The 14304-nt window shown below is 42.0% G+C and overlaps 1 protein-coding gene across 5 annotated transcripts in view; it reads right to left on the bottom strand.

Annotated features, from left to right (window-relative positions):
• CEMIP (cell migration inducing hyaluronidase 1) overlaps window positions 1-14304 on the bottom strand; it is a 167154-nt gene that overhangs the window by 37148 nt on the left and 115702 nt on the right. For all 5 annotated transcript variants that reach the window (XM_081888407.1, XM_081888408.1, XM_081888409.1 and 2 more), the window contains exons 10-11: window positions 13151-13292; window positions 12147-12338 (exon numbers count right to left, since the gene is read on the bottom strand). In XM_081888407.1, coding sequence (XP_081744533.1) covers window positions 12147-12338; window positions 13151-13292 — 334 coding nt within the window. The remainder of the gene's footprint in view (window positions 1-12146; window positions 12339-13150; window positions 13293-14304) is intronic.

Raw genomic sequence — 14304 nt, 5'->3', positions numbered from 1 at the left:
TTTCAATGAATGGAGAAGGTAGTATCATTTGATCCTACTGCGGCCGTTGTTTGCTGAAGCAGATCTGAGCACAAGGTGTTATCAGATGGAGACCTGGTGGAGCCAGAAAGGGGAGATCCCTGCAAAACTTCATACGGAACTTTGATAAGGAGTGCAAAAGAATTCATCTGTGTCCAGTGGTGCAGATAGTAAATAAAAGCGAGCTTTTCTCCTCTGTAGCTGTTGCTGCTGTCCGTCCATTTTCGGCTGCGGCACCTAGAAGAGGGCCTCCCTCGATCCCCAATATCTGCAAGGCCTCATCACTCTCCCCTTTCAACCCCCCCCATTCTTTAAAACATACCATTCCCTCCAGCCAGCTCAAGTTTTATTATGTGCATACGGTCCACAGACAAAAAGCCTACAAAATTAACTGGAGGGACATACGTGCTTCAAATAATTGGCTATTTGCTCAGGGCGATTATACAGAAATACGTTTTCTGCTGTCAGTTTGCTATGTGTTTTAATCGCAGCAGCGAACAGATTTAGCTATTTTTCACCCTCTGACATAAAGGCCTGGAATCTGCAAATAGAACTGGCATAAAAACCAGAAGACATTCCTGGGTAAGGTTCAAGCAGTGGACAAACAATCACTTAACGTAACCCGTTGCAGAAGTTGCATTCTTCAATTCAAATGGTCTCCCCCCCTCCTCTAACATTTTTTAAATCTCCCACAAGCTCTGACTTATTCTCGATCTTGTCTTGCTGGACAGATGATTTTTATATGGCAGGCCTTCAGATTTAGAATGCTTTCCATGTTTATGCGCCCTGGGATTCTTTGCAACTGTTTTGCATTTTAAGTGCTTTGGAGTGGTGCAAATGCATTGAAGCATTGTGGTTGCAGATGGGGGAGAAATTCGAGTCTGTTCATCTTTGAAGGCAATTCTACCTTAATTCACACTTTTCCAAAAAGCAATATGCAAAGTGAAACACATCCATCCATCAAAATTCACACTCCTCTAAATTTTCCAGTGCAGTTCTGAAGCCAGGTAACGTGTGCAGAAATGGATACACTAGGTTAAATTGTGCATAGAAATGCATATATTACTGCAAAACATACAAAAATGCATTATATAAGGGGGAACTGCTTTGCAAAAAATGTTCATACAATGGTACCTCGGGTAAAGTACTTAATTCGTTCTGGAGGTCTGTTCTTAACCTGAAACTGTTCTTAACCTGAAGCACCACTTTAGCTAATGGGGCCTCCTGCTGCCGCCATGCTGCCGGAGCCCGATTTCTGTTCTTATCCTGAAGCAAAGTTCTTAACCTGAAGCACTATTTCTGGGTTAGCGGAGTCTGAAACCTGAAGCATCTGTAACCTGAAGCGTATGTAACCCAAAGTACCACTGTATTAGGCAAAATTGCATACAAACATGGTGGATTGGGAGAAATTTGTGCTGAAATGCATGTTTCAAAATAATATGGAAATATGGAGCACTGAAAACTGTGGAGATTGGAAAAGTGAGGAACGGAGTGAAACCAGAATTGGTAAGATTCAGTTATCCCTAGGCATAGGGCAAGCTTCCCAAAATAAATGTCTTGGTGATGCTACAAAACTCTTTTTATGAAAGGTACACGTGCCTGGGCTTTAGAATAATAAGATCTCAGGCTTGCACGGGCTTGGGTTTTATTTAACACCTGCAGAGACATGCTAAGAATGCTAAATGCCAACAAGAATGTTGAATATGCACTAAGAGAGTTCTATATATAACTAACACGCTGAGTGTTTGTTTGCATGTTGTGCTTTTGCTGACTTGGGGGAGATTCAAGATACGGAAATGGGTCTCAGGTGGTTGCTGGCCTCCACTGGCCTCTCCTTATGGAGTATTGATACCACATTCACCCTAGACAATAGCTATAAATTGGGTTCCTGGAATGCTTGATGGTAAAACAAACACACCAAGCATGTCTATTTCTGCAGGAGGTTAATTTGGCAATTTATACCACCAGCAGAGAAACTAGAAATTTGTTTTGGGGGTTTTTTTCAAGACCAAAAAACAAATTACAAACATAAAATTCAAAATCCATATTCATTTTCTAACATAAGCCTATTACATAGATTACCTAAATTAAAATACTGTGGTACCTCAGGTTAAGTACTTAATTCGTTCCGGAGGTCTGTTCTTAACCTGAAACTGTTCTTAACCTGAAGCACCACTTTAGCTGATGTGGCCTCCTGCTGCCGCTGCACGATTTCTGTTCTCATCCTGAAGCAAAGTTCTTAACCTGAGGCACTATTTCTGGGTTAGCGGAGTCTGTAACCTGAAGTGTCTGTAACCCGAGGTACCACTGTATATCTAATTGCTCTAGGCAGTTGCTCTAGAGCCTAGAGAAACTAGAAATTTGTGTGACACACACACAATAATAATCAAGAACCAGGCTGGGATGTTCAATAGGACTGTCCAGACAGAACCCAAAAATGACTTGTGTTTACTTCTCCTTCCTCTTCTGGGTCTAGCATTCAGCTTTCTTCATTTCCCTGCTCCTAAAACACCTATTGCCTCCTGCTTCAATCCTATACATCCCCCTTCCTCCTCCTCCTCCTCTTTTGCCCTTACTCAATATTCGCCACGAAAACCCCAGGATTTTTCCATCAGAATAAACGACGCAGAATCAAATGAAATTCTTACTCAGGAAAAGCCAATGCAATTCTGGGCTGCATCAATAGGAGTATAGCATCTAGATCAAGGGAAGTAATAGTGCCACTGTATTCTGCTCTGGTCAGACCTCACCTGGAGTACTGTGTCCAGTTCTGGGCACCACAGTTCAGGAAGGACACTGACAAACTGGAACGTGTCCAGAGGAGGGCAACCAAAATGGTCAAAGGCCTGGAAACGATGCCTTATGAGGAATGGCTAAGGGAGCTGGGCATGTTTAGCCTGGAGAAGAGGAGGTTAAGGGGTGATATGATAGCCATGTTCAAATATATAAAAGGAGGGAGAAAGGTTGTTTTCTGCTGCTCCAGAGAAGCGGACAGGGAGCAATGGTTCCAAACTACAAGAAAGAAGATTCCACCTAAACATTAGGAAGAACTTCCTGACAGTAAGAGCTGTTCGACAGTGGAATTTGCTGCCAAGGAGTGTGGTGGAGTCTCCTTCTTTGGAGGTCTTTAAGCAGAGGCTTGACAACCATATGTCAGGAGTGCTCTGATGGTGTTTCCTGCTTGGCAGGGGGTTGGACTCGATGGCCCTTGTGGTCTCTTCCAACTCTATGATTCTATGATTCTATCCGGTTCTTGCAAAATCTCTGCATTCTGTCAAATTTACAGCGTTTGCATTACTCACAGCTGAGCAAATTTGCTCCCACACATTGTCAGGATGTCCCCTTGACTCGGCCAGTTTTAAAAGAGGATTAGTCAAATTCACAGAGGGCAACGCTATCATTCATTGCTAGACATGACGGCTGTTTGTACTACCTCTGTTGTCACAGGCAGGTTGCCACTGAATATCAGTTTGCTTTCACACTCAGACCTCGCTTGTGGGCTTCTCAGACGTATGGCAGCCCATGTCGGCAGTGCTGCTTTTGCCGATTTCCCTTAAAAATAGTTCAAAAATGGCCTTTTTTTTGCGATGTTGCCAAAAAGGCTCCACAACTTTTCTGCCCGGATTTTCGCCATTTGAAATATGGCAACTCTACCATAGGCACCTGACCACTGTGAGAACAGGGTGCTCAATGAGATGGTCCTTTGGTTTGATCCAGCAGCGCTCTTCTTATTTTTGTACAATACAGTGTCCCTGATGAGATTTCTTTATGTAGCTCATTTCTGGCTTTTAGAAAACAGCAGAGTGCGATCTTAGAAACCTCAAGATCATTGGATGGAAGAATGTTTTTGATTAAAACTGCTTTTAGATTTTATTTTATAATTGTTTTTAGAACGTTTCTGCTTTGTTTGCCACCCTGCTTCCTTATGGAGGAAGGGTTGGATATAATAATAATAATAATAATAATAATAATAATAATAATAATAATAATAATTTATTTATACCCCGCCCATCTGGCTGGGTTTCCCCAGCCACTCTGGGTGGCTTCCAACAGAATATTAAAATACAGTAACCTATTAAACATTAAAAGCTGCCCTAAACAGGGCTGCCTTCAGATGTCTTCTAAAGTTAATAAATAACAGCTATCATCTTCATCATCCTGTTCCACCGCTGGGATATAGAATCCTAGAATTGTAGAATTGGATGGGAACCAGAGCTTCATAGTTTAACGCTCTGCAATGCAGGAATAGGCAACCATCTTATATGGGAATCGAACCTGCAACCTTGGCGTTATCATCACCATGCTCTGACCAGCTGAGCTATATGTGTACTTTCTTATGCTGCTATTGTTTTGTACTGTATACCTTTTTTAATTTTTATCCCTTTTAGCTTTCTTTTTTTGGAAGGGGGAGGTTTTATTTTCTTTAATGTGATATCCATAGACACCGAGAGAGGCAGCATAGGGTTTTGCGTTTGTTTTCAACGCACAAGAGACCTGTTGCGGCAAGAACTCTTTGTTTTTGCTCTGTTTGGGGCAACAAGAATGCAGGGCCGGCTGCCAATTTACATTAGGCGCTTGGTGCGCAACCAGCCCCATGGGGCACATCAGAGAGACAGATGTGAAAGAAAGCTCTACATATCCGAGGCAAGAACATCTCACCCCAAAGAACTGTAAATGAGATCTGCGGTTAGAGTGACGCTTAAGGCGAGTGTTCCATCAAGCCTTTCGCTTGGTGGATGAAGACAAACAGTTATTGTGACACCAGCCACACTGTTTAGTTTTGCACACTCTTCCACACATGGCCTGCTGTATAAATTAGGGGAGGGGAGGAGTGCGTGGGTAGCAAGCAGAGCACATGTAATGCTTGCAGAAAATTTCTCCTGGATTTAAGCCCCAGGTTGTCTGGCAATAAAGGTCCTAAGGTGGCAGTTCCCATGGCAGTCAATTCTGTTTCCTGATGTTTCCATAACTGTTCATTTCCTCACTATATTTTAGCTTCTCTGCCAAAAATATAGCCAAATATAGCACAAGTTTAGTGCTTATTTCCATGTGATTTGCAAACATATTTTTTTCCCTGAAAGCAAATAATGTGGAAACTAGCAATCAACTTGAGCTATCTTCTGCCGTATTTCTGCAAGTGGCTTTTATGTTGTGCAAAAGCTCAAATATTAACAGTCAGGGAAACATGACTACAAATGCAGCCCAAGACACATGAAACTACCTTATTATCGAGTTAATTTAGTGGATTTAGTGCGTTGGTTTGACAGGGAACAGCTTTGCAAAGATTTCGACACAGGGTTGTTGTTGTTTTTTCTGAAAGCTGTGCTATCAAATATTATGATGACCTTCCTCTTGGAGAATTTAATTTGGGGGGTTTTTTTTACGTGCAAAGCAAATGACTTAACACTGAGCTGCAGGCCTTGGAATGCAGTCAAGATATACTGTGCTAGAAAGAACAATCTGCGTCCATTTGTAGAAAGTAGCAGTCAGTCCATGTGCTGGCTAGAGCAATGATCTGACTCAGCGGAATGCAGTTTTATATAATTACATCTAGGAAATCCATTAATTCCATATGTACATTGCCGCATGGGATAACTGTCTGCACACGCAGGTGTGATGATGTAGATAATCACACGTGTGCACATTTCATTGCGTGTACATGCAGTGTACCAACAACAAAATAATTGCATGTACAGCCATCAGAAGTAGCAACCTAGCAGACTATATTTCCTGTGCTCCAGTTAGCACCTTGGCAAACCAACTCTCAAAGAGAGAAAGAACGAACAAAAGCAATAGGAAAACAGATGGTAACTGGTGTAGCACAGATGATAGAAAGAGACTCGGTTATAGAAACCAGGAAGTAGCGATAAGGGAGAAATTTGATTCAGTTCACACTGAAAGCAGAGCTTTCCCAATTCCCACTTTCTAAAACAAGATGCAAAGTCAGCCTGCAAAACTCACACTTCTCTGAATTTTGCAATGCAGATCTCCCGCTGAGTAAATTTCTACAAATAATGCATATAACTAAGCTAAGGTTTGCATATGAGTGCAAATATTTTTGAAAATAATATGCAAATATTATTAGGGGTAATATTTCATTTGCAAAGATGTGCATAGTAGGCGAAACTGCACACTAAAATTCACAGTAAAATACTGCTGAATTTGCAGGAGGACCTTTTTTCAAAGGGAAAAAAGTGGAGCACCGAATTTAAGATTGGAAAAATGAGAAACAGAAACTGATAAAATCACACACCCCTATCAGGAAGTCTCTGGTTTAAATATCTCTTCTCTCATTAACTGAGTAGATGGCCTTAGGCAACTCTCTCCCCCTCTCTCTCACCATCCGCAGTACAGTGGTACCTCAGGTTAAGAACTTAATTCGTTCTGAAGGTCTCTCCTTAACCTGAAACTGTTCTTAACCTGAAGCACCACTTTAGCTAATGGGGCCTCCTGCTGCCGCCACGCCACAGGAGCACAATTTCTGTTCTCGTCCTGAAGCAAAGTTCTTAACCCAAGGTAATATTTCTGGGTTAGCGGAGTCTGTAACCTGAAGCGTATGTAACCTGAAGCATATGTAACCCAAGGTACCACTGTATGTATTCCACTTACCTCAGGGACAGGGAACCTATGGCCCTCCAGATATCATTGGATGACAACTTCCATCATCCATGACCACTGAACATGTTTGCTGCAGCTGTTGGGAGCTTAAGCCCATCTGGAGAGTCACAGGTTCCCCATCCCTACCTTGCAGAGTTGTTGTGAGAAGTGTTTTTATTGTTATTATTAGGGATCACCACCTTTTTTGCCCTATATGTTCAGCTATTTTGTTGCCACCCGACAAGTTTGGAGAAAGTTCTCCTATCACTTGCCGCGATAACCATTACTCATTGCTTGCTTTATCATATTTTATATACCTAGTTATTTATAAATATATATATATATATACAGCTATTCATTAAAAAAAAATCAGAGTGGTTTGCAACTACAGCATTTATAAACCATACAATAAAAACCATGTAAAAGAGTGAAAATCAGAATTTTTCCAACTACGGTGGTACCTCGTGTTACGTACCACCCCCTTATGAATGCTGCGGGTTATGCACTCCACTAACCCGGATGTAGATGCCCCCTGTTGCGACCTTTGCCCCAGGATGTGAGCGGAAGTCGTGCGCCGGTGGCACGGCAGCAGGAGGAGGCTCCATGACAGAAAGTGCGCCTCATATTACGAGCGGTTTCCTGTTACAAACGGACCTCTGGAACGGATTAAGTATGTAACACGAGGTACCACTGTATCTCAATTGCCTGCCTAGGCCTGATGGAATAAGAGAGTTTTCAACAGGTATTTAAAAAATAAAACAGAATTTGCCAGCTGAGTCTCTATTGGCAGAGTGGTCAATAACTATGGATTGCCGTCCGATACATGTTGCCATCCGAGATGCAGTCAGCCATTAAGGACAAAATGGCCTCATTTCCTTCTAAACAAATAAAAAGGGTCTAGATGGGCAAACTCGTGAGAAAGGAGCCCTGCATCTGATTTGAGAAATGTCCAGTTCTAATGTACTTTTCCCACACTTTTGGATTCCCACAGATTGAGCCGCCTCAGAGGTCTGCTGATAATCGGATTCTCACAGAGTCAAGATACATTCACAGATGAACTGTAACCAGCCATCTATTATAAGGGTGTTCTGGTCTGAACAATGACACCCACCAGTTCATTCATGTTACTTATTATCTGGTACATTAAAAGGGTGTTGCATCATTTCTGCCCATTTGTGAAACTTATCAAGGGTTGGACACTTCACATGTGGCTACGTAGCTGCAGATAAGGCTGGGAATTATTGTTGTTTGATCTTCTACCCTGTTCCACCCTTCCTGCCTTCCATTTTGCTGCCTTTCGCTCGGGGCATCTCCAGAGTTCTTTGAAATCCAGATGCAAAGCATAAAAGAATTTGAATCTATTCCCTGGGGGCGGAGAGGACACAAACGATAGAAAAACAATGCAGAATTAGTGATAGGAAAGCTGAGAAACATCGTTCAACTGGGAGGGACTTGGCCGAACCTTTTCACCCCATTCCCATGAACTGGAGGCAGAATTCTGCATGAAAATCAGCTGTGCAAAGTATGTGGAAGTGCCTTATTATAGGGTGAGGTGAGGAAAGACCAGTGCCTTCAAGCCAAGGCTCTCCTCCCAAAGAATTCTGGGAACTGTAGTTTGTTAAGGGTGCTGTGAGTTGTTAAAAGGGACCCCTAACCATTAGGTCCAGTTGTGACCACCTCTGGGGTTGCGGCGCTCATCTCGCTTTATTGGCGAGCATGACTAAGCTGCTTCTGGCTAACCAGAGCAGTGCACGGAAATGCCGTTTACATTCCCGCCGGAGCGGTTTCTATTTATCTACTTGCACTTTGATGTGTTTTCAAACTGCTAGGTTGGCAGAAGCAGGGACCGAGCAACGGGAGCTCACCCCGTCGCGGGGATTCGAACTGCTGACTTTCTGATCGGCAAGTCCTAGGCTCTGTGGTTTAACCCACATCGCCACCCGTGTCCCGCTGTGAGTTGTTAGGAGGCATTTATTCCCCTCACAGAGCTACAATTTCCAGAGTGGTTTAACAGTGAGATTTCCCATGGAACCCCATTTGTAATATCTGTGAAGGAGCAATATGGGATATAAATGTACCTGTCCCTTTTGCATATTTTGCTCCACAAAGCACAATGAATAATGACAGTGTGGGACAAATTAAGTCCATGGAGAAGTTTTAAAAATCTAAATCCTTTTCTTTCTTTTTCTTTCTTTCTTTCTTTCTTTCTTTCTTTCTTTCTTTCTTTCTTTCTTTCTTTCTTTCTTTCTTTAAAAAAGGACACTTGGATTTTTTTTTAATTGCTTGCAATAATTTTCTATCATTTCTTAAAAACCAATTTGTCCCCATCCAATAGACCCTGATTTAAACCAAATAACTTCTCACATGCATCCATCACTGGAGGTCAGTGCAGCAAATCTTTACTGATTAATCTGTTCCGTCTGAGGTGGGTATCCAATGCTCTGGGAACACACCTTATTCCAAACTCATGCTTAGAGATAATTTGTGAGAAATTGACTCTTCCCCCACTGGCAATCTCTACTGAACTTGTGCAGTGTCTCCTCTAGACTAAATAATCTGTGCCTAAAGTTCACATAATGTTGATTAAAAATGGTGGGATTCCAATAACTTAGACATCCATGTTTCAACAACTTCACACGCAAGCTCACCTCACTTTTTCTGTTCCTTTGAAGTTAAAATAACATCAGCAACATCAACAGCGTACAGGAGTGCCTGCTTGGCTCTGCGACCGTGGGTGCCTGAAGTGATGGGTGCCATGCATGGCCCTGGCATTGAAGTTTGTGGGTGCCTGGCCCCTTCATGGGGAATTTTGTGGGCGCTCAGAGCCCCAGGGAGTTGGCATCTATGACAGCATATGATGAAAGCATGAGGGGGAAATTTGCAGTAGCTGCTCGAGTTAGGCAACTCCCATCCTGACATCAATTTATCAGTCTTCTTCTGGGTACAACGCCTTAATAGCTGTCTTCACTTACGCCACTCAAGCTATCGTATCTTCACTCATTCAAGGTAGGTGTTCATGTGTCAGAGTGTGAAATTCTTATGGCACACAGCTGAACGCCCCACTCCAGACCGCCTGTAGATGCCCAGTTCCCATCTGTTTCTCTGAAGTTCTGTTTGTCAAGCCAGCATAATTTATTAGCGGGAACTGTTAAAAACAGCTCAACTCATTTGGCCAAATATCCTAATGCAGAGTGTATGAAAATATCGCTAAACGATGAGGACACTGGTTATAATTAGCACTTGACTCAGTCACAAAAGGCGTTATAAAACCACAAATCTCTAGTTTAACCATTAGGCGGTTGTATTAGGCGGATGTTATTCATGGAGCAAACTTAACAGTTACCACCATTTCCCCCTTTGCGTTTTTATAGTAGCATGGCAGAAATAAATTCAACTGATACCGCTTTTCCCAATACAGGGCTGTAGCAATGAGAAGAAAAGAAACTTTCCTAGTTGCAATTCTGTCTGTTTCAAAAACTCAGAAGCAATGCCTATCCGTAGGTGAGCTAGCATCTGTTTAATAATATTGTTAAAAACCCTTACAGAATGACCAGAAGGAGGAGGAGGAGTACCAGGAGGAATGGATGGAATTCAAAGACTATTTAGTTAAATACATTAAGATAACTTAATTGCAAAAACTTGCAAATACCAGATAGGCTTAGGATTTAAATATATGATGTTAGAGAATAATATGTTTAAAGTTAAAATGAAAAGAAAGAAAGATGTTAAGTGATTAAGTTAATTTTATGAGAAAATTGGTTTTGGAAAACTGTTACAATAATATACATTGAAACTCAACCAGGGGGATTTGAGAAAGTCACTTAACAATGTTACTAAGATTGGATTAAGTATAGTTAAGATTTATGTTTGTTTGTTTCTTTGTTTAAAAATTCTGAAAAATCAATTAAAAATGGGGGGGGGGGGGAGAGACAACAACCCTTACAGAATGCTTGGCTCCAAACCTGTTGAAGTGTAACAGGATTCAGTGGAAGACATAAAACTAAGTCTTAGAGTAAATTAATTAACATAACTAAGTTAGGTCCATTGATTTCTATGGGTCTATTTGTATAAAACTTTGTTGAATACATCCTTTATCCCTAACTCTCCCTGACTAATGTTTATCAACATTTTCTATGAGAAGTCCAGGAGAAGATATTCAACAGTTCTCCTGTTTCTATTGCACAGGACAGTGAACTAGAGACAGGAGGAATTTTCCATCGATGCCACCTCATTATGCAACTGAGGCCAGCACTGTGCAACCAACTTGGATTCTCAGAAGCCAGCCAACACTTCTCCACTGCAAAGCAGTGCTGGGAGGATGCCATTTCTAGCAGAGAAGCTGCAAATGGAGGGGGGAGGCGCTTAACCCTTCTCCTGCCACTTTCCTTCTGCAAATCCCCACTAGCATGGTTTTCAGATGCTAGTGGAACCCAAGTAATACACCCTGTTCCAGCTTTGTTTTCATTGACTATCACCCAAGATTGTTCTCATGATGTAACCTGTGTCACACACATTTCATGTGGTTTTTCCAATCATCCAAGTGTTTCTGGGGAAAGGGGGAAAAACACCATCAACGCTGCTGATACATTTTTCTCACAGAGAGCTTGCCATCTTTAGTCATGAGCCTATGATGCATTTGAAACCAGAATAATATTTCCCTTGGAACAAAGCACCAAACTCCTTTCAGCCCATTTCACAAAGGGCGAACTACAGGTCTTACTGAGCAGGTTACAATGAATATAATGGGGGCATGTGGTTGTCAAGGAGTGGCCTATATTTGGGGCCGTGTTTTGTATAGCACAGTGTTGATCAAATTTCTGACAACAACAAGACCACTGCTTATATTTATACAGCGCTGATTGTTCATTTTATCAGTGATTCTTATAACAATCCCATAAAGTAGGCCAGTTTTATCCCCCCCATCTCCTTCCTTTCATTAGGGTTCAACTTCTCTGAATAACACCTCTATCATCATCATCATTGCACTGACTCCTTCACTGTTGCATTCAATCCAAGAAGGTGCCATCCATCTATCTCCTCTTTTCCTCCTTGTCCACTTTGTTTATCTGCTACCAATCTTATTTTAAAACCCAACATCTCAGTCCCTTTTCCCTACTGGAAAGACACAAGCTTACAAGGAATTTGAACGGTTCACTGATTTTTAGGCACAAGGTTTAAAAATAGCGCAGGCAAAAGAGAGAGGGTGCTTCTAGACTGTTGCCATTTGTGCAATTGTGTTGTTCTTGCACAACAAACTCATCTGCACACACCCCTGCCCCATCACCAGACATTTTGCAATTAGGAAAGTAATGGGAAGAGATACTGAAAAGTGTGGGTCAACAACTGCTTGATGCAGTATCATCTAACCTCCTCACAAACACATCAGAATGAATGCTCAGTAAATGGAAAACCTCATCTAATCTCCCTGCAAATAAATCGGGGTGAACACTTAATAAACAGGTTACCGGGAAGCGGCCAGAGACACAAACTGTGTAGACATCAAAATCATGAATTCCAATATGATGACCTACCCGCCACTTTGACTTCATGGGGTCCACAGGCTCTGCAGGGCAAGATCTGGAATTCTTCGGCTTGATACATGGAATAATCTGTACTGGCCACAACTATCTTATCTCCAGCCTTCCATGACTGCACATTATCAGCCAATCTCAAGATGGTGCTGTTTACATTGGTGTCAACCATGACTGTAAGCTTGGGTCTCACTGGAAAACCAATACAGGAAAACACACACAAAATAAATAAATGGGGAATGGGGGGTTGGAGAGACAGAATATTTAAAATACTTCCCAAATTGTTCATTTAATCTTATAGGACATGTTTCACACCAACGAAAGTAAGTGGTTGACTGGCCCCAAGGAAATACAAGACAACTCCTCCAACCATGCTGCCAGGTTCTTTTTTAATGTGCAAAACTTAACAAGCGAAACAAAATAGGCTCCATTCATTATTTACTGGCAAGTGTGTTTTTCCACTAACCCCTTCACTAAATTTAAACGCAGCTCTTTGTGGGCCCATGGCACCACACCCTCTCAGACCCAGCATTTACGGTTGCTCAGAGCTGTCATTTAAAGATGCTGCAGAAGCTGTCTTCAGCATGATACAATGGTTTCCTCATGCTAATCAACAAAACAGCCATCTTTTTTTTGCCTTTTGAAAAAATGAAGGTCAAAAGAACTGCATGGAATTATGAGTGATGTCATATCATCAGTCCATTGATTGAAAGGTATCATGCTTTCATTTTCCCAATGCCTCAGTATCAATCTCTTGGCCACAGTGTGTCAGTATAAGTTGGTGCATGAGGACTGGAAACTTGGTTGGGAGAATGGGAAGCTAGTAAGCAGAAATGGAGAGTGTTTGGATGAGAAAGACACTACAGAATTAGAAGGTGTTTCAGACTCATGGAAAGCCTCCATTACCGAGGTATTTATAGTTCTGAGGTAAAATGCTACTTCCTTTACAATAAGTAGGTCAGTAGAAGCAACTTTTGCCCAAGCTTTTAAAATTAGTCACATACCAGGCTTGCCACATAAGAAGCGCACTCTGTAGTTACGGCAGCCTCCGGGAGTCTGTCCTGGGCCACGGCAGAAAAACCTATAATCACGGCCACTTTTGTAGTGAACCTCAGTTGTCAGGTTCACTCCATCGAGTGTGACTGCCTGGAAGGGGAATGGAAATGCAAGATGAGTAGTAATCGAGCGTGAAAAATAAACATTGTGTGCTCAACACCACCTGTGCAATGGCAGGTGTTTTGCTTTCACATGAAACTGTACACCAAAACCAGGAACCTTCTGGATCAGGCCAAAGACCCATCTAGTCCCATCTAGTCCCGCTTTCACAGTAGCCAACCCACAAACAGGATTCAAATTCAAAAGCACTCTCTGCACCTGTGATTTCCAGTAACTGGTACTCAAGAGGCATATTGTCTCCTACAGTAGAGTCAGAACAAAGGAGGAGATGTTGACTCAAACTACAAGCTGCTGCAATTTCTTTTTTAAAGAAATTGTTTGTGCCAGAGAGAAAGGTATCAAGGCTCTCTCTTATTTTGGCAGCTCACCTCCACTAGCAATTGTTTTATTTCATGCCACTGCTTGTTTACAAAGTATTAGGTCTGTGAAAGAATTCGCTTTTCCCAGAACATCTTAACCAGACCGGGAAAATAGCATAACAGCCAGAGAATCCTAGGAAGTATCGTTATGGGTGCCGAGAGTTGCTGGGAGACTCTATTCCCCTCGCAGACCCACAATTCTCATGGTGCTTTAAAAATTCAATTCCTGAAGCTCTGTGAGGGGGCAACAGAGTCTCCTAACAGCTCTCAGCACCCTCGTCAATAATAATAAATAATAATAATAATAATAATAATAATAATAATAATAATAATAATAATAATAATAATATATTTCTACCCCGCCCATCTGGCTGGGCTTCCTCAGCCACTCTGGGCGGCTTCCAGAAAAATATTAAAATACTGTAATACATCAAACATTAAAAGCTTCCCTAAACAGGGCTGCCTTCAGATGTCTTCTAAAAGTCTGGTAGTTGTTTTTCTCTTTGACATCTGATGGGAGGGCATTCCACAGGGTGGGCGCCACTACCGAGAAGGCCCTCTGCCTGGTTCCCTGTAACTTGGCTTCTTGCAGTGAGGGAACCACCAGAAGGCCCTCAGTGCTG

The sequence above is a fragment of the Podarcis melisellensis genome (genome assembly GCF_964234715.1).
Source record: "Podarcis melisellensis genome assembly, chromosome: 14".
NCBI classification, from domain to species: domain Eukaryota; kingdom Metazoa; phylum Chordata; class Lepidosauria; order Squamata; family Lacertidae; genus Podarcis; species Podarcis melisellensis.
The sequence above is the reverse complement of the archived record's forward strand: the minus strand, read 5'-3'. Positions and strand labels throughout refer to the sequence as shown.